The sequence below is a fragment of the Microtus ochrogaster genome, unplaced genomic scaffold (genome assembly GCF_000317375.1).
Source record: "Microtus ochrogaster isolate Prairie Vole_2 unplaced genomic scaffold, MicOch1.0 UNK69, whole genome shotgun sequence".
NCBI classification, from domain to species: Eukaryota; Metazoa; Chordata; class Mammalia; order Rodentia; family Cricetidae; genus Microtus; species Microtus ochrogaster.
In genome coordinates, this window is record NW_004949167.1 from 122361 (window position 1) to 148949 (window position 26589).

At 49.3% G+C, this 26589-nt stretch overlaps 4 protein-coding genes across 6 annotated transcripts in view; 2 read left to right on the forward strand and 2 right to left on the reverse strand.

The window, feature by feature from the left end:
- Tesk2 (testis associated actin remodelling kinase 2) overlaps positions 1–4822 on the forward strand; it is a 110656-nt gene extending 105834 nt beyond the window's left edge. Inside the window, exons 6-11 of the mRNA XM_005370022.3 lie at positions 1745–1827; positions 2370–2454; positions 2665–2748; positions 2954–3040; positions 3470–3587; positions 3896–4822. Of these exons, the coding sequence (XP_005370079.1) occupies positions 1745–1827; positions 2370–2454; positions 2665–2748; positions 2954–3040; positions 3470–3587; positions 3896–4605 (1167 nt within the window). The 3' untranslated portion in view covers positions 4606–4822. The remainder of the gene's footprint in view (positions 1–1744; positions 1828–2369; positions 2455–2664; positions 2749–2953; positions 3041–3469; positions 3588–3895) is intronic.
- A 24-nt stretch (positions 4823–4846) lies between these two features.
- On the reverse strand, positions 4847–9302 carry Toe1 (target of EGR1, exonuclease). Of its 3 annotated transcripts, XM_026777502.1 has the most exons (9): positions 9168–9283; positions 8315–8457; positions 8188–8228; positions 7775–7871; positions 7507–7665; positions 6993–7252; positions 6634–6796; positions 6360–6554; positions 5771–6266 (listed from the first exon to the last, which is right to left on the reverse strand). In XM_026777502.1, the coding sequence occupies exons 1-9, from the start codon at positions 9217–9219 to the stop codon at positions 5844–5846; spliced, it is 1533 nt and encodes a 510-aa protein (XP_026633303.1). In that variant the 5' UTR covers positions 9220–9283; the 3' UTR covers positions 5771–5843. The 3 variants fall into 3 exon arrangements, with proteins under 3 accessions (XP_005370077.1, XP_026633303.1, XP_026633304.1); XM_005370020.3 differs by having other exon boundaries at positions 4847–6554; positions 9168–9302; XM_026777503.1 differs by lacking the exon at positions 7775–7871 and having other exon boundaries at positions 5771–6554; positions 9168–9289.
- Positions 9303–9362: 60 nt separating this feature from the next.
- On the forward strand, positions 9363–18065 carry Mutyh (mutY DNA glycosylase). The gene is made up of 16 exons (XM_005370024.2): positions 9363–9476; positions 12918–13035; positions 14449–14597; positions 14679–14718; positions 14843–14916; positions 15040–15081; positions 15162–15233; positions 15309–15422; positions 15517–15614; positions 15693–15837; positions 15915–15969; positions 16126–16317; positions 16412–16548; positions 16631–16783; positions 16966–17007; positions 17822–18065. The coding sequence occupies exons 2-16, from the start codon at positions 12924–12926 to the stop codon at positions 17945–17947; spliced, it is 1551 nt and encodes a 516-aa protein (XP_005370081.1). The 5' UTR covers positions 9363–9476; positions 12918–12923; the 3' UTR covers positions 17948–18065.
- Positions 18066–18160: 95 nt separating this feature from the next.
- Hpdl (4-hydroxyphenylpyruvate dioxygenase like) lies at positions 18161–20409 on the reverse strand. The gene has a single exon (XM_005370025.2). It carries the CDS (start codon positions 19868–19870, stop codon positions 18755–18757), a length of 1116 nt encoding a protein of 371 aa, XP_005370082.1. The 5' UTR covers positions 19871–20409; the 3' UTR covers positions 18161–18754.
- Positions 20410–26589: the final 6180 nt, after the last annotated feature.

Sequence of the window (26589 nt, forward strand, 5' to 3'; positions counted from 1 at the left end):
AAAAAAAAAAAAAAAAAAAAAAGAATTCTTTGTGTAGCCGGGTGGTGGCACATGTCTTTGATCCCAGCACTCAGGAAGCAGAGGCAGCGAATCTCTTTGAGTTCGAGGCCAGTCTGGTCTACAGAGCTAGTTCTAGGACAGCCAGGCTACTAAAGAAACCGTCTTGGCTGGACAGTAGTGGCACACGCCTTTAATCCCAGCACTCGGGAGGCAGAGGCAGGTGGATCTTTGTTCGAGGCCAACCTGGTCTACAAGAACTAGTTTTAGGACAGGCTCCAAAGTTACAGAGAACCCTGTCTCGAAAAATAAATTTAAAAATTATATATATAAAAAAAGGAACCCTGTCTTGGACCCTCCCCCCGCATGAGTATGACTGGTCAGAACTCATCACCTCCCTCCAGTTCTGTATCAGGACCAGATTTTCCCCTGGGGAGATGCTATCCTGTCTTCCATTACTGTCCCATGAACTTGCTTCTGACATGCTACGAAAATGAGTAAAGAGATTTTCTACTATTACTTAGAAAACTGTATGGACCCCCAAGCACACATTTTCATAGATCAAATGAAGACCATTATATACTGATTCCATCCCTTTACTTGTGGGAGGTGGCTTAAATTAATATTTAGGTGAAAAAAAAAAAACAAAACAGTGCTGGAGAAATAACTCAGTGGTTAAGAGCACTGCCTGCTCTTCCAGAGGACCCAGGTTCAATTTCCAGCACTCACATGGCAGCTCAAAACTGTAACTCCAGTTCTAAGGGATCTGAGACCCTCACACAGACATAAATGCAGGCATCAATGTACAGTGTACAAAATGAAAACCAGTGCATTGAAAAAAGATCATTGCACAAAATGAAAATAAACAAATCATTTCAAGATCCAGGATTAACTTGTCTGACTTTTTTTTTCCAGACAGGGTGTATTAGTTAGGGTCCTCTAGAGAAATAGTTCTCAACCATTGTTAAAGGCCGTGAGCCCTTTGACAAACCTTTGTCTCCCAAAATACTTACATTCATAACAGTAGCAACAAAAAAAAAAATTATACCACAGCATGAGGAACTGTATTAAAAGGTCACAGCATTAGGAAGGTTGAGAACCACTGCTCTAGAGGAATAGAACATTCATTACAGAATGAATAGGTTTTTTAGAATGGCTTACAGGCTGTTGTCCAGCTAGACTAGTAATGGCTGCCTACCAACAGAAGGTCCAAGAATCCAGTAGGTGTTCAGTCCACAAGGCTCTATGTCTCAGCTGGTCTTCAGTATGTACCAGTTCTCAAAAGAAATAGGTTCTAATGCCAGTGAAGGTGTGAGCATGTCAGTGAGAATGAGGGCAAGCTTCCTTCTTCCACACCCTTCATAACTGCCAGCAGAGGGTGTGACCCAGATTAAAAGGTGTATCTTCCCATTTGAAATGATTTAAGATCTCTCACAGGTGTGCCCAGACACTTGGGTTTTAGTTAATTCCAGATGTAGACAAGTTGACAATCAAGAATAATCATCACACAGGGTCTCATTATATACCCTGGCTAGCCTGGAACTCACTGCCTTTCCAGGGTTGAGATTGAAAGCTGTGCCATCACACCAACCTCATTGGCTGTATTAAAGCCCCAGTTTTGGCCCTGGGATCAGGCTAAGTGTGCGGTTCACCAGGAAACAGGACAAGGAGGCACAGTAGTAACTATATGGCTGCTAATCCCTCCCTACTCTAAGCCACCTTCTCTTCTCTTCTTTGGGAACCCTAGAACTGCCTGATAAAGAGAGATGAAAATGGCTACTCTGCAGTGGTAGCGGACTTTGGCCTGGCTGAGAAGATTCCTGATGCTAGGTGAGTAACCCTACAGGGCACAGGCAGTGGTCACAACTAATGTAAGTCCAGCTTCTTTCCCAAAGGCCAGAACCTAGCCACAGCCCAAGTTCATTCCTTGACTGGACTCATCCAGCCTTGGGAGCAACAAAACCCAGTCAGAAGATCTGATTGTCTAGTGAAGCATAGTGGTACACACCTGTAATCCCAGTACAGGCAGAGGCAGGGGGATCACTGCAAGTTTGAGTTCAGTAAAGACTTTATAAGCCTCTGTTTCAACAAACAGTAAAGACTCAAGGGCTGGGATTACCATAGTCCAGTTAGTATAGTGCTTGTTTGCCTCAAAAGCACAAAGCCTTGAGAAAATCCCACCACCACACAAACCAGGCATGGTGGTGCATGCCTGAAATCCTGGACTATCAATAGCTGGAAGTCATCTCCCATTACATACAATCCAAGCAATGTGAAACCTTGTTGTTGGGTTTTTTTGTTGTTTTGTTTTGTTTTGTTTTGTTACTTCCCATTGTGCCAGTCACTGGCAAGCTTTCTTCTTTACTTCACAGTTTAGGGAGTGAGAAGCTGGCTGTGGTGGGCTCACCTTTCTGGATGGCACCTGAGGTTCTCCGAGATGAACCTTATAATGAGAAGGTAAGTCTGAAGATTTCAAGGCCTGATTATCCTTTGTGGCCCAGGTAAGGATCAGTATCCTGCCTACTAAATATAGGGCTAGCATCTCGCTGTTGTTAATGGAATTACGGGTAATGTAGCCCAGACTAGGCTGTTAAGAGGTGGGGAGTGGGGTAGGAAGATATCCCACTCCTCACTCGACTGAAAAACTGAGGTCTGACCACCTACCAGGCAGATGTGTTCTCTTATGGTATCATCCTCTGCGAGATCATCGCCCGCATCCAAGCTGATCCAGACTATCTTCCCCGCACAGAGGTGAGCTACTGGCGTGGGACCAGCACCACAGGGATGGGGTTGGTTTGCTTATGAAGGTTTTATCCTTGGGATGGAGTTGCTGGAACTATCTGTAGCTACTTCTGAGGCAGTTCCTAGCCTCTTCTGAGTGGGCCAGGATTAGTGGGTGTGATTAATGACATCTATTCATGTCCCTTGTACACTTCTCCACTTTACTCATCCACAGAATTTCGGGTTGGATTATGATGCTTTCCAGCACATGGTGGGAGACTGCCCCCCAGAGTTTTTACAGCTCACCTTCAACTGCTGTAATGTGAGTGTCCTTCTTCACCTGGCATTGGTCAGGTGCTGAGCCCTTTTCATTTGGTTAGGACTTAAAGGGAAAAGCTACAAATTAATCTCCTAAGGGGCATGGCTTCATTCTCCCTAGATGCGTAGCACCAACCATATTTCCTACTCTGGCCAATTATAGGCTCTCCTGAGTACCCTGGACCAAAGAAAGAAGAAACTGCTTTGTATTTTTCAGTACTCAGCTTGCAGGGTAGATCCTTGGCTGTGCCCTGAGTGCTGACCAAGCTTTGTCAGGTTTTATTTGTTGAACTATAGCAACAGCCAGTCCTAATGCAAGAGAAAACTTTAGTTACCCAAACTGAATCTTAAAAGATGCCAGGAACAGATTCAGATTTCATCTCTGGGGTGGGAAGCACAGTGCAGGGCTCATGGCTGGTACGGATGTATACAGATGGACCCCAAACTGCGCCCATCCTTTGAAGAGATTGGAAAGACCCTTGAGGAAATTATGAGCCGCCTACGGGAAGAAGAGTTGGAAAGGGACAGTAAGCTGCAGCCCCCAGTTAAAGGTAAGAGATCAGACCCCGAGATGTGAGACATTCCCCCAGGGGAAAGATCCTAGGTCCAGAAGTGGGAGGGGAGTGGGCATGGACAGTCAAGTAGTACGCAGTCTTAGAGCTGTGACTTGGCACATAGCTACCCTCTTTTCTTTTTCTTTTTTTTTTTTTTTTAATTTATTTATTTGAGGATTTCTGCCTCCTCCCCGCTACCCTCTTTTCTCATTGATAAAATGGGGCAACTACATATCTCACTTTCCTCAAGAAAACTGTAACACAGTCTGCTTACACTGAGAGTAACACAGCTTACTGTTCATCAGGACTGGTGGACAAAGTGCATGGAGGGAAGCGACTGAGCTCACTGGACGACAAGATTCCCCATAAGTCTCCACGGCCAAGACGTACTATTGGGCTGTCTCGAAGCCAGTCAGACATTTTCTCTCGTAAGCCTCCACGTACAGTCAGTGTCTTGGACCCCTACTATCGGCCACGAGATGGTGCTACACATACCCCAAAAGTTAATCCTTTCAGCGCACGCCAAGACCTCAAGGGTGGCAAGATCAAATTCTTTGACCTGCCCAGCAAATCTGTCATTTCCCTCGTATTCGACCTGGACGCACCAGGGCCTGGAACTACGCCTCTGGCTGATTGTCAGGAGCCACTGGCCATGTCTTCTAGACGGTGGCGTTCTCTGCCTGGTTCACCCGAGTTCTTGCGTCATGCTTGTCCATTTGTGGGCTGTGAGGAATCGCTGTCTGATGTGCCTCCACCACGACTCAGTAGTCTCAAGTATGGAGTAAGAGAGATCCCACCATTCCGGGCATCTGCCCTACCGGCTGCTTCAGTCCAGGAGGCCATGGATTGCTCCAACCCCCAAGAAGAAAACGGTTTTGGACCCAAGCCCAAGGGGACCAGCCCATGTGTTGCTGCCTCTGAGGAGATGGAGGTGGAAGAAAGGCCACAAATGGCTCCTGTCCTCTTCTCCATCTCTGGAATAAACTTCCAAACCCAGGGAGAGCAGGATGGGTGAGGGGGGGGGGGAGGACTAGTCCTTACCTCACCTTAGGGATGGACCGTTACCTAAAACTGCTGGGTCCCCTTGGTGCACAGCCAGGCTCTTCTCTGGAGCCCCAGGCAGGCTGAGAAAAGTCTGGCTTAAAAATTGGGCTTTTAGTGCTCAATGTAGTTAGGGCCAACCTAATTCTAAGCCTCTGAAATCCAGCAAGGAGCTCTGGCTCCCACTGACAGTCACGTCCTAGATAGGACCAAAGGACTCTAGTTCCAGGCTGAGCTGGCAGGCAACTATGCAGCTATTATCCAGTTCCTTTTCCACCCTAGGTCTCTTGTGCCCATTCTGGGGCATACATGCTGCAGGATGGACACTGGAGTTAACTAGGAGGATGAAAAGGGCATGGCTGTTTCTCAGACCTGACTGAAGACTGGGATGCTTCTTGCCAGTATGTCTAAGACACTTGAATAATTGCTGTTTGCACGTACTGTATGGTCAGACCACATCACTACATCTCTATGCAAGGGGGGACAAGGCAATGTGGTGGTCAAGGATATTTTAGCTAACCTATTCAAGACTTTTCCAGTTGATTAATCTATTTTCATATTTATAAAGGAGTCTTAATGTTTTGCCTCAAGACTTTCAACCTTGGTGTTGGGAGTGGGGCTGATTTGTAGGCCCCAGGGCCTGCTCTATGTATGTGTCAACAGGTGATACAAACAGAGGTTAATGTATTATACTTGGACTGATTTTCTCCCTGCTATAGCTGAAGCTTTGGGAACAGTCTGTCCTTACAGAGCCGCAATAAGAAATAACCAAAGAATGAAGTTGGTTAAATATTTTCATAATTCATTTCTGATGATTTTTTTTTTTTTGTAAAACTTTTCCCAAGACACTTTCAGATTAAAAAATAAAGTTGATGTTCCAGGTGCTAGTTAGTCTTATTTTGTACCCCAGGGTCAGGCCTCTGTACGAAAGAAAACAGTGAAGCGCTCATTGTCTCTGCCAGGATCTGCACAACAACTCCGTAGTACTTAAACGCAACATACACAGGCTAACAACTCAAATAACTTTTTCTTTTTTGAAATAGGGTTTTTCCATACAGCTCTGGCTGATTTGAGTAGGCCATGAACTGTAGCAGTCTTCCTGCCTCAGCCTTCAGGTACTGGGATGCAGACATGAGCCACTACACAGAGCCAAACATCTCTTTCCTACTCTTAGCTTCTCTCCCTAGGTCTAGTGCCAGGCAGATGTTTGAGTCAGCTGCTGCCCCAAGCCAGCTTCATTTTCTGGTTGTGGGCTTTGGAAGAACGAGAAAACTGGCTCTTAGCCACTGTGAGTGGTACAGTTTTGCCGCTTAGATATACCTTATTGTGACATTCAGGAAGCCAAGGTCCAGAACTGCAGAGTTGAGGTCCGTGCCTCAGTCCCACATAGGCCATCACATAGCCTGTCATAAAGGCATCAAAACCAGCCCGATGCAATCCATCCCCAGGCACAGGATTAGGACTGGCTTGACTCACTGGCAGTTCTGAAGCAGCCACATCAGCTATTTCAGAACTTGTTGCCTTATGTTCCACCTCTAAGTCACTGTTCTGATCTTGCTTGGAGCCAAGCTGATCCCTAGATTCACCCTCGGTCACTTTTTGCTCAATTTCTGTCTTGAGGCTATCTTCACAGACCTGCTTTGTGGGAGGACCATCTTCAGCTTGATCCCTAGATTCACCCTCTGTCACTTTTTGCTCAATTTCTGTCTTGAGGCTATCTTCACAGACCTGCTTTATGGGAGGACCATCTTCAGCTTCCTCAAAGGTCTCTGTCCCTGGCTGGCTCAGCAAAGCCCTTTTCCGTCTGTCCTTACGTCGCCGCCGTCGCCGTTTGTCCTCTGCCACAGCCTCATCAGTGTCAATAATAAGGTCAATATCATGTGACTGAGGACACTGAGGTCCTAGAGGGCACCAGCCATAGGCCTAGGGGTTGGAAAGAGGCTTAGAAGGGGTTCCATACATCAAAACCTCCCTTCCCCAAGAAACAGATGAATGTTCTCACCGAGAACCTGGTGCAGATGCCGGTGGTGTGAGAACGACGGGAGGTTACAGGAGACATACAGCAGCGGTAGTCAATATGGCCTCTCATGCTAGATGGATAGCTGCAGAACTCCAGGGCAAGGTGTGGGCTGCCAGCTGCCTGCCGCTTCCCATTTTCCCGCTCACTGCAACAGCGCAAGAGGGTTTGCTCCACTAGCATATAAGCTCCACGAGAACAAGGGGGTTTGTGTTTTGTTCACTGCTGAATCCTCAGCACCTAAAAACAGTGCCTGGCATATGGTAGGTACTTGATAAATAATCTTAAGTGAATGAAATAGGTTCATACCAGGCCCCACCCCTTTCCCTCAACCATGTCCTCACCATTTCCGGAAAGCATATTCTAAGTAGGAAGCTACAAAGCGGGCATGAAACTCTGCAGCATATTTGGTGTCATAAATGCCTGCTGGGAACATTTCACACAGGTCAGCAGTGAAGGTTCCCAAGTTCTCAGGCAAGTGTGCGTAGAAGTTCTGGTACAGGAACACCAGGTCTATAAGGCCATTATGTAGCACCAGGGGCCGACGGGCCCGAATCAGTTCAAGGAACAGGGTCCGTACTGACTGGCTTTGGCTTTCATCTCCCTAGGTGGAAGGAAAGGGGTCAGTGGGAAGAACAGAATGCCCGCCCAGTCAGGCTCTTGTGCGGCACACCTGGGAAGTACTCCCTCATTTTCCAACCCAATGCTACCCTCCCTCGTACGTCTCGTGTGTCCCCAGCTTTGTCACTAGTGACTCTCCATATTTACAAGCAGATGTCCCCTAGGCAGTCAGTCCATGGTAGCGAGAAATAAGCCACAGAGAACACAGACTCAAGGCAACAGAAACTGGACCCCTACCTTGTCGTTGCCCTTATGGTAGGGGATACCCTGAGCATACTGTCGGTTGAAATTGAAGCCGTGCTGTACCAGGAACTGCACAGACTTTGGTTCTATGACATACTCCTCCATGCACAGTAAGGTGAGATTGAACACTTGGGTCAAGTAAGAATTTTCACCCTGAAAAACAAGGAGGATCTGTTCTGTCAAAAATTAGGAAGAAAACCTCCCAGCCTTCTCCAGCACCTCTGTTCTTCTGCCTCACATCTGGGGTGAGGGAAGCTCATACCTTATCTGGCTGCTGCTTGAAGCAGGCGAGGCCCAGGGACAGAACAGAACGGGTCCTGGCAGCATGACACACGGCCTTGTAACGTTCCTCGATGCACCTTAAGAGTTGGGTTTGGGCATGGCTGTGGCTGAGTTAGTTTCACAAAGGACCAAACCACTGAGAACTGGGATGCCCTAGCCCTGGATTGAGACCTACACACTTGTTAGGGTGTTAAACCTGGGGTTAAAGAAAAGGCTTATGCAGGGCAGTGGTGGCACACGCCTTTAATCCCAGCACTTGGGAGGCAGAGGAGGATCTCTGTGAGTTCGAGGTCAGCCTGGTCTACAAGAACTAGTTCCAGGATAGGCTCCAAAGACACAGAGAAACCCTGTCTCGAAAAACCAAAAAATGAACAAGAAAAGGCTTATACTTACTGATTCAGCAAACTCTTCCGGTCCCCAAGCCCACTCAGCTCCTATGGATGGGTAAAGGACTGTGATTATCTCCCACACCCGTCAAACCCTTCACAGCCACCTGTCCTCCCTGTGTCCCAGACCTCACCGTGTCCACAGCCACAAAGCTCGCCGTCTTTAGGGCCAGCAAGAGCGACGGCCATATCTCCTTGAAGTTGTCACTCTGTACATCCACCACAGGAACCCGTACCACAAACTCCTCTGCAGGTTTTGTGTTTTTGTTGACATCACCTAGGGATAAGGAAAATGAATTGTCATGTTCCCACAAGGTCCCAGTGGATCAGACACCAAGCTAGATGTTGGAGAGGGGTTGCCCACTGACAAGTTTCTCCCTAGAGATTCTGCAACCTCCAACTCTATACACACGCTTTGGACAGTGCCCTAAACTTGGAAAGAGAGCATCTGGGTCTTGCAGTGGCTTTTATGTGGGATTGGGAAATCATTTCCTTTTTTGCAACATACTCAGGAGACAAGTGTAGACAACCTTTGAGTATTCTTTCTCCTCCAAGCCTGTAATCTCAGGACAAGGAGCATAAAACTGAAGGGTCTTGAGTTTGAAGCCAGTCTGTGCTATTGAGCAAGACCCTGTCTCAAACACAGAGCCCGAAAGGCTCCATACTCATGGTGCCTCAACGGATACAAGAGTGCTTCAAAGTTAGACCTAAGCTCCACTTACCGTGGACGACTCCCCACTTCCCTGGTGTTACCGATTGACAACCACCGGCTCGAGCCAAACAGCACCTCCCCACACGCCCTCACTGCTCTACAATCTAACTTCACGGGCTTTAAAATTGCACGCGCTGCACACTGGGACTTGTAGTCTCCTAGGACAGCGGGCGCTAGCAGAAGCTACAGGCCTGATCCTAGGACTACCGGCCCGAGGCTTATCCCTCCACAGGACCCCGGAAGCTTCTGTAGCTACCCCCTGAGAAGTCGCTCACCGTCAGAGGTCGCTGAAACCGAAGGCACACCGTCGTCACTGTCGGCGGCCATGATGCCGCGCGCCCAGCGCCAGCCTTCTGGAGGTACGCCGAGACTTCCGCTTCGTCTCCCGGAGAGACTCCGGCGCAGGATGGGGCGGGTCTCGCCGTCTAGGTCTCGTGGGGTCAACTTCCGTTCAGAGTGGCCGGGCCGAGCGCGGAGCGCGGACCTTTCGCGCGCCGAGTGTCTATTGGCTGAGCGTCCGGACTGGGCAAAGCCACGCCCCTTGGCGGGTTCTCCGGGGCTGTGGGCTGGAGACTGCTCGGGAGGTAATTTATTTTTTCGCACTCTCTGGCGCGAACTTGGAACTTTTAAGTTACTACAAATCTTTTCATCTAACAGCTCAGGGCTGGCGTGGGCAGCGCAGGATTCCCGGGGGTGGAGGAGAGCACGCCTCCTATGCTGAGCTAAACCATGCCTAGGAGCTCGGGAGAGATGGGCGCGCCACACTTTGTAAAGGGTCTGAGCTTGGACGCCACCCCAGAAAGTTGGAGGAAGGGAGAGGCGGGAGGCGTTTTACCGGACGCGGGTAGATAGGTGGTAAAGCGACCAATCTGCAGGAACGCTTTTAAAATAATTCACACAGTGATAATGTACACTTGGGTTAAGGCTTTGATAGTAGGATATCAAGGAAAAGCCAACTTGTCCGAATTTGACCCCTGGCAAAGAGAGGTAGTAGTAACACTGTCGGAAACCAGTGCCACCGCGGGGCGCGTTCACATCCTCCTCCTACCGGCCTGGATTTCCCTTCTCTGGAGTGAGCATTACCTCACCTCATTGAAAAAGAAATCTTTGAATCTTCCCCCATCCCATTAATACATTTAACAAGTATGTGTTGTGTATGGTAAATATATTTGGCACAGGCTCTAAAAAAATAAAAGAGACCTCTCATAAGTTTGTGGAGGGTTTGGTTTTTTTTAAACTGGAGTCTGGCGGTGGTGGCGGCGCACCTGCGAAGCCTCGAAAAAAACAACAGCAGCAAAGAAAGAAAGAGAGAAAGAGAGAGAAAGAAAGAAAGAAAGAAAAGGAAAAAAAAAGAAAAGGGTCTCTAGTAGCACAGACTGGCCTTGAACTCCTTTAAAACAAGGACAACAAAAGTCCTCAATCTCCAAATCTGGAGTGCTGGGTTACTCGTGCTTAACACCACCCTTGTTTTGTTCAATGTTTTGTTTGGTTTTTGTTTTTCGAGACAGGGTTTCTCTGTGGCTTCAGAGCTTGTTCTGGAACTCCTCGCGCTGCTCCATAGACCAGACTGTCCTTGAACTCACACATACCCTCCCGCCTGCCACCCGAGTGCTGGGATTAAAGGTGTGCGTGCCAGAGTGAGTCATTTTTAGAAAACTGAAACATTTGTGCTCTTTCCTAACTTCATACCCTTCACTTGTGTGACCTTTCCTCGTTAGGCCAAGGGTTTCTTCTTTGAAATATCTTATGTAATTCATTATGTGTGTTGTTCTCTGTTAGATTATAAACTCTCCTCTGGAAGAATCCTGTGTTTGCTGAGGTTTGAGGGTCTCTGCAACCACCACAGCCAGCAGAGTATCATCTTCGGGAGGCAAGAAGGCAGTCAGGTTCAACACAACTAAGTAGCCGGTGTTGGCTTTAACTTCCGGAGTCTCACCCCAAATAGTTTATTTTAGACATATTTAAGCACAACACAGTTCGGTGAAAGATTTCCTGGTGATAGATGACTTAACCCTGTGTGCACAATAAAACTTAAGATGTGACTACATCAAAACCCTTTGTAAAGTACCTGTGAGATCTTCTATAACAATGGGTTCTATAGATTGACAAGCTCACAGTAATGGTCTGGGGGAGGGTCAGTTGTCAGGTAGAGCAGAGGTCATCGGCCTTCTAGGTGGGAAATAGGTAATCCATCTCTCACTCTGAAGAGACAACCTTGTGTGTCTACCATTCCTGCTTCCCCTATTGCTCATCTGTGATCACAAGGACCTCTGTCGTACCCACACTGAGGTAAATTGTTTGGCACACAGTAGGCAATTCTAAAAACATTTGTTAAGGGATTGATGGGAAGCTATTGAACAGTTCATATATGGAAGTGGAAAAAAAAAAACATGAACACTTCTGTTTTCTTTTGTGGTTTCAGATAGGCTAGGAGAGATCTCAAACTATTTAGCTGAAGATGACCTTGACTTTGAACTCCTGAACCTCCTGGCTCCACCTCCTAAACACTAGGATTACAGGTGCAAACATGGGATTACATTGTGGAAGCAATGGTCATGTCTTGGAAAGATTGCTTTCTTCGGAGAACAGGCCGTAGGAGAAATTGTGAAAGTGAGCAAGTTTGGCAAAGGAGGTTGGTGATGAAGGGGAGGAGAATGTCCTGTTCAGAGTATTGGAGTATTGTAGGCGTAGGGGCCTAGGAAAAAGGAGGGGCCATCACAGAGAGGTGGGAAGAAGGGGAAAGAAGGCAGAGCCAATAGTTTGTATATCCCTCCCCCCCCCCAAAAAAAAGCAAAAGCAGGGTCATTTGATGAAAATGAGGTGGTGAATTCCAAGTACTGTTAGGAAGAGATTAAAACAGGTTTGGTAGGATTGCAGCACAACCAAAGATGGGGTCAAGTTGCTTACTTAGCCTCTGCTTTCTGAGCTGAAATGGAAGTAATAGTTCCTGCCTCCCAGAGCCATTGGGTTGAGCAAAGCACCGCCTGGGGTTGAGCAGACAGTGAGCTCCCACTCTGAAGTGTTAGATACTTTGTTAAAGCCTTTTTCCTTTCTTTTCTTTTTATTTATTTATTTATTTATGGTGTGTTTTGTGTGTATGTGAGCCCATACATGCTGTGATAATCAGGCTTGGTAGTAGGGACCTTTATCTGTTCAGCCATCTTGCTGTTTCCTATTAGTAATGTTTTTGCAGTTAGAGAAAAGATAGCCAGGAAAGCAGCCTAGCAACAGCCAGCCAGCTGTATTTACTAACGGCCAGCCAGTTAGGATTTACTAGCCCATGTCTCTTCCCATTGATTTGCCATCTGCTCTCAGGCATATCTTTTTCCCTCTTTAATTCTTGTTTTCTCATTTTGTGAGGCAGAGGCAGGTGGATCTCTGTGAGTTTGAGGACAGCCAAGGCTACACAGAGAGACCCTATCTTGGAAAAAGAAAAAAATTCTTCATAGACATGCCCAAATTCTCGGGATTTAGTTGATTCCAGACATAGTCAAGTTGACAACCAAGATTAGGCATCACAGAGGACCAGGGTGTGAAGTCAGCCTTGAATACGTAGTGAGACAGTTTCAAAAGACACAGGGGCCTGGAGAAATGGCTCAGCATTGGATAGCACTGGCTGTTCTTAGAGCAGAATTCAGTTCCCAGAATGCATATGACAGCTCACAGCTGTAACTACAGTTCCAGAGAATCTGACACCTAGCCTCTGAGGGTAGGACGTGGTACATACACGCATGCATGCAGACAAAAGACTGGGCAGTAGTGGCACACGCCTTTAATCCCAGCACTCAGGAGGCAGAGGCAGATGGATCTTTATGAGTTTGAGGCCAGCCTGGTCTACAGAGCAAGTTCCAGGACAGGCTCCAAAGCTACAGAGAAACCCTGTCTCGAAAAACCAAAAAGAAAAGAAAAGAAAAAGCCAAGCTGGACATTCTGAGTGATCTGGGGAGAGGTGGCTCTAATTCCTTCAGGACTTCAGATTCAGCCTCATTGTGGCTGACCCCGTTGGCTATATCTGTCTCTTCCAGGTCATCATGAAGAAGCTACGAGCATCTGTCAGGAGTCACAGAAAGCAACCAGCCAACCCCAAGAAAAGGGGAAAATGTGCCCGCAGTAGCAGCCAGGCCAAGCTTTCTGCCCCTGATGGTAAGGAGCTCGGCCCTTGCCAGAGTGTCAAGGGACTGGTTTCACTGGCTGTACAAGAGGACAGATTCAAGCTTGCTGTATACCGAGGGATTAAGAAGCTAATTCTGACTGCTGCTGTGTAACTTTGGGCCAAGTGCTCTGGGTTTTTCTTAACAGCAGAATGGAACAGTTTCATCTACACATCACTGTCGTGCAACTTTCGTAGCATGAAATGAGTTTATAAACCTGAATGAGTTTTGAAAATAGGGAAACACCCTGCATGGGTACCTCTTCTGCCTAACTAAAACTATTGAGTTTTCATTTGTAGCCCCGAAAGAGCAAAGACACTGGCAAAACTAAGATCACAAATTTGGCCAAAGCTACACAGAACCAGAACTCCGATTGTAGCTCTAAAGACTGCGTGAGGGATGTGGGTAGGAGAAGCCCCAAGTGCGAACAGGCTACTACAGGTTGCTATGCCCTGAATCCTTGATGGGCCTGTGCAAAAATGATCCCAAAAAAAGACAGCAGGATGGCTCAGTGGGAAGAAGCTTTTGTCACACAAGCCTGATTACCTGAGCTTGATCTTCAGGACCCACGGAAAGGTGGGAGGGGAGAACCGACTCTGAATGCTGCCCTCTGACCTACACATTCACGTCATCCATACACAATAAGAATAAAATGTTTAATAGGGAAGAGCCAGAGATAGTGATCACCCTTGTAACCCCAGCGCTTGGGGAGTTGGAACAGGAGGATTACGAGTTTAAAGCTAGCCTTGGCTACACAGCAAGTTTGAGGCCAGCCTGGACTATGAGATCTTGTTGAGACCCTGCTGCTGGAGAGACATCTTAGCTGTCAGGCAGTTTACAGCTGCCCAGAACTCCAGCTCTAGGGAGTCGGATACCTCGGATATATACATACTTAAAAATAATTCTTTTATTTATTTATTTATTATGTGTACAATAGTCTGTCTGTGTATATGCCTGCAGGCCAGAAGAGGGCACTAGACCTCATTACAGATGGTTGTGAGCCACCATGTGGTTGCTGGGAATTGAACTCAGGGCCTTTGGAAGAGCAGGCAATGCTCTTAACCGCTGAGCCATCTCTCCAGCCCCTTAAAAATAATTCTTAAAAGGAAAAGTGAGAAATGGGAGGCGGTGGCGGGGAGGAGGCAGAAATCTTTAATTAATTAATTTTTAAAAAAAAAAGGAAAAATGCCGGGCGATGGTGGCGCACGCCTTTAATCCCAGCACTCGGGAGGCAGAGGCAGGCGGATCTCTGTGAGTTCGAGACCAGCCTGGTCTACAGAGCTAGTTCCAGGACAGGCTCCAAAGCCACAGAGAAACCCTGTCTCGAAAAACCAAAAAAAAAAAAAAAGGAAAAATGAGAGGTCTGGGGGAAAGGGTAATCTGGAGTGTCTTGGTCGTCCTGCAGGCCAGGCCAAGCAGAAGGATGAAGAATTCCTGCAGACCTCTGTCTGCCCATACCATCTGTTCAGAGACATGACTGATGTCATGACGTTCCGAAGGAACTTGCTCAGCTGGTATGACCAAGAGAAGCGGGACCTGCCTTGGAGAAGATGGGTAAGTGAGACAGGGACAGTGCGCTGGGCAGCTGGCTCAGCCCTTTCAATTCTAAGTCTTCACCTGTGGTTTCCTTCACAGGTAGAGGAGGAAGCCAACGTGGACAGGCGGGCCTATGCTGGTCAGTACAAAACTGGGCTTCTGTGCCTGCAAGTCCTTAGTTTAGGGACTATGTTTAGGTTTGGGGACTAGGGGCTAGGAGTCAGGGTGAGTTAGCAGTACCTCATGTTAACCCCCTTCCCCAGTATGGGTGTCAGAGGTTATGCTGCAGCAGACCCAGGTTGCTACGGTGATCGACTATTATACACGATGGATGCAGGTGACGCCAGGGAGATGCCAGGGAGGGAGGGGAGAGTCGGCTAGACCCCTAGACTCCGGAAAAGGCTTCTTCTCACACCCTCGACCTTGACCTTATTTCCTCTTGCCCGTTTTGGGTCTACAGAAGTGGCCAACGCTTCAGGACCTGGCCAGTGCTTCCCTGGAGGTGAGCCACCCTTGGGTAGGGAGAATGAAAACAACTGAGGGACCAACCATCGATCTTTGACCTCTGACCTCCACCTTCAGGAGGTGAACCAGCTCTGGTCTGGCCTGGGCTACTATTCTCGAGGCCGTCGGCTGCAGGAGGGAGCTAGGAAGGTAAATGGGTGGTGCACTGACTAGGAGGCCAGCAGCCTCAGGTGTCTTCACGCTGAACCTTCCTACTCCAACCAGGTGGTAGAGGAGCTAGGCGGTCATGTGCCACGAACAGCAGAGACCCTGCAGCAGCTCCTTCCTGGTGTGGGGCGCTACACAGCTGGAGCCATTGCTTCCATTGCCTTTGGCCAGGTAAACCTGTACGCCACTCATATTCAGTGTGCACAGCCAGCAGACTGACTCCTTCCTCCAAGTCCAGTCTGACTCCCAGGCTCCTCTGTGCCAGGTAACTGGTGTGCTGGATGGGAATGTCTTACGGGTGCTGTGCCGAGTCCGCGCCATTGGTGCTGATCCCAGTAGCTCCGTTGTCTCTGGTCATCTCTGGTAAGAAGCTGGGATGATGGAAACTGGGAAGGGTCTGGCCAGAGCGTTTTTGCTTGCAGTAGTGTGCCTTACTTTTAGGAGCCTAGCCCATCAACTCGTGGATCCAGCCCGGCCTGGGGACTTCAATCAAGCAGCCATGGAGCTGGGGGCCACAGTGTGTACACCACAGCACCCTCTCTGCAGCCAGTGCCCTGTGCAGAGCCTATGCCAGGCGTACCAGAGGGTAAGCCTCGTAAGGACGAATTAGGGTGACCTAGTGAATGACCCTTGCCCTATGACACCCTCCTCTATGTCTCTCAGGTGGAGCGGGAAAAGCTCTCTGCCTTGCCAGGCAGTCCTGACGTAGAGGAGTGTGGTAAGCGCCAGCCCTAACCCCAGCTTGCCTCTCCTGGCCCTGTTAGGGAGCTGCCTTTTCAAGTCTGAGTAAGATTCTGCAGTGGGGTTAAGCCTCCCCCTGGGCTTGACACTAAGGCCACTTGGCCTGAGCAGAGTTTGGAATCTTTGTGTGCAGCTCTCAAGACTAGCCAGTGCCAGCTTTGCCTGCCTTCCACAAAACCCTGGGACCCCTCTCTGGGAGTGGCCAACTTTCCTCGCAAGGCCAGCCGCAGGCCTCCCAGGGAGGAGCACTCTGCCACTTGTGTTGTGGAGCAGCCCAGGACCAGCGGGAGTCCCCTCATTCTGCTGGTGCAGAGGCCTGACTCAGGTGCCTGACTGTGGGGGCTGGAGGTCAGTGTCACAAGCAGCCGAGGAACAAAGGGGCAGTGCAAGACGCTGACCCCTTATCTGGCTGCCATCAGGTCTGCTGGCTGGACTCTGGGAGTTTCCATCTGTCACCCTGGAGCCCTCAGGCCAGCATCAGTACAAAGCCCTTCTGCGGGAACTGCAGAGCTGGTCCGGACCCCTCCCCACCACTCGTCCCCAGCACCTGGGAGAGGTAGGTTAGCAGAGGTGCCAGGATTGAGCACTTCCATCCATGTTAACATTCACAGACCCGGCTCTGTCTCTTCCCTCCTCAGGTGATCCACGTCTTCTCTCACATCAAACTGACATATCAAGTATATAGTCTGTCCCTAGAGGGACAGACCCCAGCGACCCCTGCACCTCCTGGTGCTCGATGGTTGACTTGGGAGGAATTCCACAATGCAGCTGTCTCCACTGCCATGAAAAAGGTACTTTTGTGTCTTGTTTGTCTCTTACGTGAACTTATTGCTGTATAAATGAAAAAAGAAATGTATATTTTAAATAAAATTGCTGGAGCTCTCCATAGGCTGGGGTGAAACTCAGGCTATTGGTTCTTTTGGAGAAGGTGCCAGTCCTGTTTTGTTTCCCCCCCCACCTCCTTCTTGGCTAGGTATTCCGCATGTATGAAGACCATCGGCGAGGCACCTGCAGGGTGAGTCTCAGAGGCTCACCCGCTCATCTTCCCCAGGCCTGCCTCTGGGGCTCTTAGAAGTCATATGTTGACGTCCATTGTGAACTAGGGACTGATGGTACAGTGAGACCACAGGGTAGGAGGACAAGAACAAACTGGTGTGGCTCTGGTGTCACGGGGATGTATAGTATTTGCTCTGGGTTCTGTGGGATCTGAGGTAGGGAGCCATCTGTGAGACAAGGATCACGAAAAGCTGCTTACTGAAAATAACTGCTAATTTGGGTCCTAGAAAAAGATTTGTTTTTATTATTTTTAACTATGTGTATGTCTATGTGTAGGTATATGTACACTGAGTGTAGTACCCATAGAGGCCAGAAGAGGGCATTGGATCTCCTGGATTTGATGTTATAGGTGCTTGTGAACCATGTAACATATATACTGGGTTCCTGACTCAGGTCCTCTGCAAGGGCAGTACACACTCTTAACCACTGAGCGATGCCTCCACCCCTTGCCCCAGACAGTTTCATTTAGTGTAGGTTGGCTTCACCACACTGTGCAGCTGAAGATGTCCTTGAACTTCTGATCCTCCTTCACGAAGGGATTATAGGCATGCACCTATCCAGCACTGGGACGCAAACCTAAGGGCTTTGTGCTTGTTAGACAATCCCTCTATCAACTGAGCCATGTCCCCAGCCCCAGCTTTGCATCTAGCAAGATTTTTTGGCACCTGTTGGGGATGTGGAAAATCCTACAGCATTATAGGCTAGATTAGTATAGGGCAGGCAGAAGATTCCCTGACGTGTACTTATTACTTCCCACCTTGGATTTTCTACAGGGTTCTAAAAGGTCCCGCGTGTCTACTCCATCAAGCCGGAAAAAACCCAGCCGGGGGCAGCAAGTCCTGGATAGTTTCTTTCAGCCTAATATTCCCACAGACACACCCAACAGTACGGCCCAGTGATACCTCTGGGAGGCCCACCCCAAATCCAGTCTAATAAAATACTTATTTCTGTAGTCCTTTTGGAGAACGTTCTACACTTTCTCTAGTCCCTTCACTTACTTTTGCGAGGCTCAGAAAATGGTCAAGTCAGCTTGGTTCTGACTTCCTCTGGATGCATTCTGACCTGAGTATTCTTCCCTGGCAGAGTCAGGGCAGCTGCAGGGAGCGCCTGTCCGTCAGGGCAGCTGCAGGGAGCACCTGTCCGTCAGGGCAGCTGCAGGGAGCACCTGTCCGTGGCTGACATCTAATGCTCCCATTCTGGGTCTCAGGTAAGCTGATTGGAGCGTCATCTTAGAGCAGGTGGTTGGGCTAATCCTGACCTAGTCTGCACCTGCAGCTGTTTCTCCCTGGGGAGGTCGGCACGGAGGAGGGTTTGTATTAAATTCTTCTTCAAAATCATTTATTCAGGGCCCATTTCACAAGTAATGAAACTTCAGAAAGCACAAGGGTTAATAATCCCAAGACCTTCAGGGGATGGGAAGAAACGCAGAGACGACACAAAGGCAGTTCAGTCTTGTGTCTCGACCTCAGTCCTTTATTATTACCTAGAGGTGTCGGACATTTTAAGTCCCAACTCTTTGGAGTCTGGTGAGAGACTCTAGAATTGGCAGGTACTGGTTGGAATGAAGACCCACACCTGGCCCTGAAGAGAAGGATGGGCTTTATCTGGGGTGTGGACCTGTGAGGCGCGTCAGCTCCAGCAGGCCTGTGCTGGACTCCTTCCTCAGAGCACCTAGGACAGGTGGCGACTCCCAGATCTAGCTGGCGTTAGGCTCCCTGGGCCCTCGCAGCTTCCTCTTGCACCGACTGCCATAGTGCCCGGATGTTGTTCTGGCCAAAGCCCGTGGCCCCCTGTCTCTGAATCAGCTCCAGAAAGAAGGTGTCCTCAGCGAAGAGGGACTTGGTAAAGACCTGAAGCAAAAATGTGTCTTTAGCGCCATCTAGCAGAATCCCCTGCCGTCCTAGAAGGCTGGGCTTGTGCCCTGCAGCTATGATTTGTTCCTCTTTGCCGGGCTGCTGATAGTAAGCTTCAGGAGGGGTTAGGAACCGGCCTCCTGCCTTCGCCATCCCCTCAGAAGCTTCCATGATGTTGGGAGTGTACAGTCCTACATGCTGCAGGCCTGGCCCCCCGTGCCGGGCTAGAAATTGCACTACCTGGTCCTGTTTGTTGGGGAGTCCCGGTAGGGACTCCGCCAGCACGAGGGTGGGAACCGTGCTGTCAGGCGGGATCTGCAGGGCAGTAAGCCTTAGTCCCCCTCGCCCAGACCCTGCAGCCACCTTGAGGCCCTGCTCCGGATCCTCACCTGGGCTCAGCGGCAAGTGACGAAACCCTAGGCAGTCGTGGAACCACCGCCTAAGAGTAGGGGAGCTGCCAGAGGTGCAGGCCAAGGTCAAGTGGTCCACGTGGCTGACCCAGCCAGGGCCAGACGTGCAAGGCAGCTGTCTGAATCCAGGTAGGAAGGATCCGCGATAGCCAGTGCGTTGCAGCAACGTAAAGCTAAGGTTACCGGCCGGAGAGCTGACCACTGTATAGATGGCTGTGCCCTGTGCATCCCTCACGCTAGTGGGTGGTACCGGCACCACACAGCCCCGTGCCGCCAGCGTCCGGGCCGCGGCGCCCACATCTTCCACGTCGAAGCACAGGTTTGTGGCGCTGGGCACCGAGTGGTGCGGATCCAGGCCGTACAGTGGCTCCCCCGGCCCCGAGCCCTCGTTCACTAGAAAGACTGCGTCTCCGCTGCGGAGGGCCAGCTGTCTCCAGCCGCCGGCTTCCCGCACCGCCAGGGGCTGGAAGCCGAAAAGGCGGTGTAGATCCTTCGCTAGGGGCTGTCCAGCTGGCACATGGAAAGCGACATGGCACAGATGGCGGGCGTGCGCAGCCATGGCTAGTCCAATACCAGGGCTCTGTACTTCTGGGGCGGCTCACTTGCTTCGAACTCCAAAACTCTTGGTCCCAGACTAGTTGTTGGAAGCTGGTGGAGCCCAGGTCTGCCCGAAGAGCGCGTTCCGTGGTCTTTTCTGGGCAGAGGTCACAGTCAGACCTTGGGGGATTGATCCTCTCTGCAGCGCAACCTCAACCAGAAGCCGGCTAAGGACCTCAGGCTCTGGGGGTAAAATGTGTGAGAACCACGCGGACGCTGAGCGGGGCGGGAGATCGGGCTGGAGACTCCGCCTTTGACACGCCCTCTCACCCAGAACGGGTCTCCTCGGGTACAGCCGGGACGAAGGGCAGTTCCATCCCAGGGCTTTGCACCAGGTCACACCCTTGGCACTGAGCCACCCCTTCCCGGGCTCGGGAAGTCACAATAGCCACCTTCACTCGGTGCCAGGCTCAGTCTTCTCACGACCTCAGAAGTTCTGCTCGGGTGGAGGAGGAGCCTGAATCCTCCCTCCACAAGCACGGGATTTCTTAGTCTGGTGCTTTTTCTTTACTCAGGAGTCTGTCTTCAAGTCCTAGTGCTCCATTCATGTCTTATTTTCTTAATATTAAACTATTTAAAGATATATATTTTTTCAATCTCCAAAACGGAGCGGAGAAATAGATAAAAGAGGGGGCTGGAGAGATGGCTCAGTGGTTAAGAGCATTGCCTGCTCTCCCAAAGGTCCTGAGTTCAATTCCTGGCAACCACATGGTGGCTCACAACCATCTGTAATGAGGTCTGTGCCCTCTTCTGGCCTGCAGACATACACACAGACAGAATATCGTATATATAATAAATAATAAAGTTAAAAAAAAGAAATAGATAAAAGAGAAAACATTTACATATCTTTCCAACCATCCAGGCAATCTCTACAGCCTCTTCAAGTCTATTTCTGCAACTAATCGAGACTTGGAGGTAGGAAAAAGGAAATCCTTTTTGTTTGTTTGATTGTTGTTCCTGTGAGGAACTACTGCTCACCACCTTAACAGAACTCCAGCCACAACTCAGGCCTTCCTAAGGATCTGAGCCAGGGCCCCCAAGATGAGTGAAGTCACTAGGATGAAGAAGCCTGTGGGATTTCAGCCAGAAGGGCCTTGAGCTAAGGTTAGAGAAGGACACGAAAGGGCCGAATGCAAGAAGAAAACCTCAGAGAAGACGCCCCATTGGCCTGGCCGGAAGCTCCTTTGTCAGTCAGTAGAAGGCTTCTGAGGGGACCTGACTTAGACTAGCGGGCATGGCTGGGTTTTCAGGGTTGCAAGCAGGAGGGCAGGGCAGGACCTCTTTTGCTGACCAGTGATCAGGAGAACATGGATTCCAGAGTTAAGGAGACCTGGCTTAGAAATCTAGGTCTAAATAGTCATGACTTTGGTCATGTTGCTTACTTTGTCTCTTCCTTATCTGCAAAAATGGGATTCCCCTGTCCTGGTGCTGAGGATCAATACTCATGGTCTCACACATACTAGGCAAGAACGCTCACTCAGATGGCTGTGGTTAAAGGAGACAGTGTGCGTGTTCAATCAATTGTAGCTGTGGCTGTAGCTTTGTTTTATTCTTGACACAGTGTCAAGTGGTACCTCCCAGAGGGTATTGTGTGACCTCTTTGGGGAGGTGGGGGTGGGCAGAGACTGTACTAGCTTGGGTCAAAGGTTAGGCAGCCAAGTCAAGGAACTCTGATAATGACCCAGAACAAGCTGTGACTCCCTTCGGGGAGTCTTGTAGCATTAATTCATGATGACTCCCCCAATACTCCCATACTAGGGATTGAACTCAGGGCCTTGTAAATGCTAGGCAAATAGTCTTATCATTGAGCTACATCCTAGCCCCTGTCCTTTCTTCTCTCATATCCCCTTGGACCTCAGCTTCATTCCCTAAGATTTCTAAGCTTGAAGCACTGTGGAAAGTGTAAGGACTGCCTTGGAAAAAGTGTGTAGTTACAGCTAAGTGTGCCCTTAATTAAGGCCCAGTCTTTCCACCTTAGATCTGTTTTCCCACAATCCTTCACACTGAGCAGGATGTCAGTTACCTGACTCGCGCTGCCTAAACCACAGCAGTAGATGGAAGACTAGCCAGTGGGACACTGGAGGCCTCACCTGCTCTCCCACCAGAAAGGAAATGTCCTTATTACTAGATCCTAGATTGGGCTGGCTTTCTCAGGCCTGTGCAGCTGAGGAACCTAGCAAGAGGCCTGGGCTTTAACCCCTGAACCTGGGTCTGACTGTGTAGGGCCTGGACTGAGGTGGCTTTGTCCGGGCTAGTAGCGGATTTAGGTCAGACTGCACAACCAAGACAAGAGGGTCACAAAAAGACTGTAGTCTCCAAGGCAACACAGATTAGAACCACTCCTAGAGCACTCAGGAAAGCCCTGGTTTCGGTGGAATGTGAGGGAGGGGACCTGGAAGTACGGCTCTCTGAATGCTAGAGCAAAAACAGGCTGCCCTGAGTGTTTAAAGCCAGGGCTTTACAATCCATACCCTCCAAGTCTTCGACCCAGTCCCAGAACTTTGCTTTCAAGGGTACACCCCGAGTACACCACAGTTCAGCAAAATCAGTTTCCATAAGCCTTGCCGTTCCCCTCCTTTTCAGGGAAAAGCATCGACACTGTAATGAACTGGGCTTTCAGAGGGGTGAAGGTAGAGGTGGCTGCAGTGTTGGTCCCCTGTGATGTCGGTGTCCAGAACATCATCCACTCAGGGTTCTGGAGCTTGCTTCTCAGCTTGACGACTGCCCTCCTGCGTGGCTACCTGTGCTGGGGGTGCTGGGGTCGGCAAGACGGAAGCGAAACGGAGAACCCCACAGGAAAGGGAGCCCGCAGGCAAGAGAGCAAGGTCACGGCACAGCGGAAGCTTCCTGCCACTCCTGCCTTGTGTCGGCAGGTGAGGTAGGGGTGATCTTGGGCTGTGGAAAGTTGAGAAGTCCAAATCGTAGAACAGCGCCCCTCCGGCAGGTGTCGACTCCAAACAGAGCTAGCTCACTCAGCGGGCTAGGAAATCCTAGCTCTCCTGGCTCGTCCTACCCGGTTCCTGGTTCCGGACGGACCAACGGCCTCGATCGGCCTCTCACCCCTCCCCGGATCCGCCCCGTTTTGCTCCCTGGGCCACCCAGCAGCTCACTTTAAGGATCCGCTACATTCAAGTCTTTCCTGGTCCTGCTCTGTGTTCTTTTACCATTCCCTTCCGCCGGAAGCTGCTCCGAAAGCTCCCTCATGTTTGGATCCGCCTCCGTTTCTCCTCGCTTGACTGCTTTGGGTTGGCTCAGAAAAACCTCAAAGAGAAGGTGACCTTAATTTTTTTCGAGTTGTAGAATATACATATTTACTAACAAATTAAAACAACAACAATAACAAAACGTACAGAGTCTCCTGGCAGCCCAGGCTGGCCTCTAACACGTTTTATAACTGAGATGACTTTAAACTGAAGATCCCCGGGCCTCCAGAGTGCGGGGATTATAGGTGTGCACCCCGCCTGGTTATGAAATGCTTGGGATGGAACCTAGGACTTGATACGTGCTAGGCAGGCATGCCACCAACTGAGCTACATCCCCAGCTCCCAGCTTAACTTTTAAAGTGCATAGCTCTGTGTAGCAAGCACATTCAAATCAAGCCAGGGGAGAGGCTGCAGGACAGGCCCCTAAGTGAAAGGAGCTAGTTGGGAGGGCATGGGGGAAGGAGGGAGGAAAGAGAAAAAGGCAGGCAGGGACGTATTGGAGCCTGGTAGTGGGGGTGGGGATAGCTCCAAGATAAAGGGCATCCCTGGCATAGTAGTAGTGAAGTAGTGAAGACCAGCAATCAACCCCCCCTTTGTCTCACCCAATTAACATGTCCAATTAAAATTAAACCCCTCATCCTAACGCAGGGCTTCCCCTTTTCTTTCTTTCTTTCTTTCTTTCCTCCTCTCCTTTTTTTTTTTTTTTTTTTTTTTTTTTTTTTTTGAGACAGGGTTTCTCTGTAGCTTTGGAGCCTGTCCTGGAATTCTCTCTGTGGACAAGGCTGACCTCGAACTCACAGAGATCTGCCTTTATCTGCCTCCCAAGTGCCGGGGTTAAAGGTGTGCGCCACCATCGCTGGCTTCCCCCTTTTCCTTTATATACAGTCATTTTCCTATGTGCCATGTCTGTCTCCTTTCTATCTAGAGGCATCCTTTGTCCTGCCACAAATACCCCTGTTCCCTTTCCTTTGTTCCCCTCCCCTTCCTCAGCCTTTATCTCCTGTCCTAGTATCTTAACCCGTGCTCTCTGTCCCTCTAGGGCAAACAAATCCGCGTGCTGAGAACTTGGTCTTGGGGGTTCTGAACTGATTCTTTTTCCTTTCACAGAAATGGTGGCCTCCAGAACTGAGGAGGTGATGGGGAGTTGGGATGTTAGGAGTACGAAGTTTCAGCTGGGGTGGTAGTGCTGGTCATGCTTGAACAGTATCCTGTTTCTGTTGAGTCTTTGAAACAGGGTCTCACTCTAGAGCCCAGACTGACCTCAGCCTCCCAACACTGGTCACAGATACAGGGTCTGGCGCAGCCCTGGTTGGTCTTGAGCTGAACTCCTGCTCCTCCTGCCTCTGCACCCGTGCTGAGATCACGGGTGTACAGCATGCTTAGTCCCTTTGCCTGCTCTTAAAAATCCAAGCTGTGTCCCCAGATGATGTCTCTTTCCTCACATTATTCAAGTGCTTATTTGCTTTCCTGGCATGAATGTCCCACAGGTCCCTCAAATCCTCCAGACCCAACACTGTTCTCCATCTTCTTGGTAGCTGTCCTAGCCAGAGACCTGCAGGGTTCCGGATCTCCTCCTAATACCTCAGTCTCCACCTCCGTGTCCCTTATCCCTGCCCATTCTGTTTCCGTAACTCCTCTGAAGTCCTGCAGTCTTTCCTTTTCTCTTCCATCTCCACTATTTGGAATAATCTGGACAACACAATAACCTTTAATTGCCTTCCTGAACTTGAGTTTGTCCCTGAGCAAGAACTGAGAAGCGAGTGAGGTCTAGTTAATTTACTGTCCCGATTAAAAGTCTCCAGGAACTTCTGACTGTTCTTAAGCTTAAGACAGAAATATTCCCTGTGGGGCTGGAAAGGTGGCTCAGAGGTTAAGGGCACTGGCTGCTCTTCCAGAGGTCCTGGGTTCAATTCCCAGCAACCACATGGTGGCTCACAACCGTCTGCAATAAGATCTGGTGTACTCTTCTGTACTGCAGGATACATGCAAGAAGAACCCTGTATACATAATAAATATCTTTTTTAAAAAAAGAAAAGAAATATTTCCTGTGGCAGATTAGGGCCTGACGAACTCTCCTGCCTTTTTTTTTTTTTAAATAGATCCCCCTTGAGTCGTTATAAAAAGCCAGCTTCATCAACTTTTAAATTAGATTTATTTACTTTGTATATGAAGTATCTGTGTACTTTTGAGTCTGTTCATCTCACGTTGCATGTGTGGAGGTCAACGGAATATCTAAGGGAGTTTGTTCTCTCCTTCACCATGTGAGTCTGGGCTTCAAACTCAGCTCCTCAGACTTGGTGGCAGGCCCCCTTACCTGCTGAGCCTGCTCTTACCAGCCCACTCCATCTTGGTTTTTGTTATTAATATCCTTTTTCCTCGTAATGTAATTAATTCCCGGGAACTTTATGCTCTTTCCACCCCAAGATCTTGTTTTTGCTGTTTTTTCCTGCATGGAATGCCTTCTCAGGTCCTTTAGACTTTTGCATAGTATCTAGCATAAGTCTTGGCAGTAAATATTTATGAATGAACCAACTAAGCATTGGAACCCAAATTGGAAACCAAATAGGTCTTCCAATGCTGCAGTTTTTCAAATTACCGCTAGGTGTCACGATTGGTTTCATTTTAACCAGCTCTTGCCCTGGTGCTCAGGAGAGGCCAACTGGACCCTCCTAGCCAATCTACCCAACAAGCTGGGCCAGGAGATGAGTAGCCCAGATTCTTCTAAGTTTGAAATCTCCATTAGCCTTGGAAAAGCTGCCCTGATAGGGTGGTGACCAACCATCCTAGATTCTCCAGGACTGAAGTTTAGACACTTCAAGGAACATTGAGTGCTAAACCCAGAGGGCGATCCCAACCATCTTTTTTTTTTTTTTTTTTTTTTTGGTTTTTCAAGACAGGGTTTCTCTGGAGCCTGTTCTGGAACTCACTCTGTAGACCAGGCTGGCCTTGAACTCATCCACCTGCCTGTGCCTGTGGAGTACTTGCACCACCTCCCGGGTGGTTTTGGTTTTTTGTTTGTTTTTTGTCTTAAGGAGGCAGGATCTCAGTCTCACAATGGCTGCACTCAGTCAGGGTAGCCCGAAACTCAGGAGGCTGTCCCAGAACTCACAAGCACCAATCCCTCCTGAGTTGTTAGGGTTACAGGCATGTGTTACCATGCCAGGCCATGATCTTTAATCTCAGCACTGGGGAGGCAGAGGCAGGTGGATTTCTGTGAGTTTGAGAGCAGTCTGGTCTACATAGTGAGTTATAGTTAGCCAGGGCTATTTAGTGAAAGCCTGTCTCAAAACAGACAATCTCACATAAATGTGAAGAAATGGTCATGACAAGGCTTAGGCTAATACAACACCTTACCCAGAGTTTGATTTCATCAAATGGCTGCAGCATGAGCACGGCCAGGCTCTTCTTCTTCCCAGAGATATTGTAAAATTGATTTATTCATTTCAAATTTTTATTTAGCTGGGTGGTGGTGGTACAC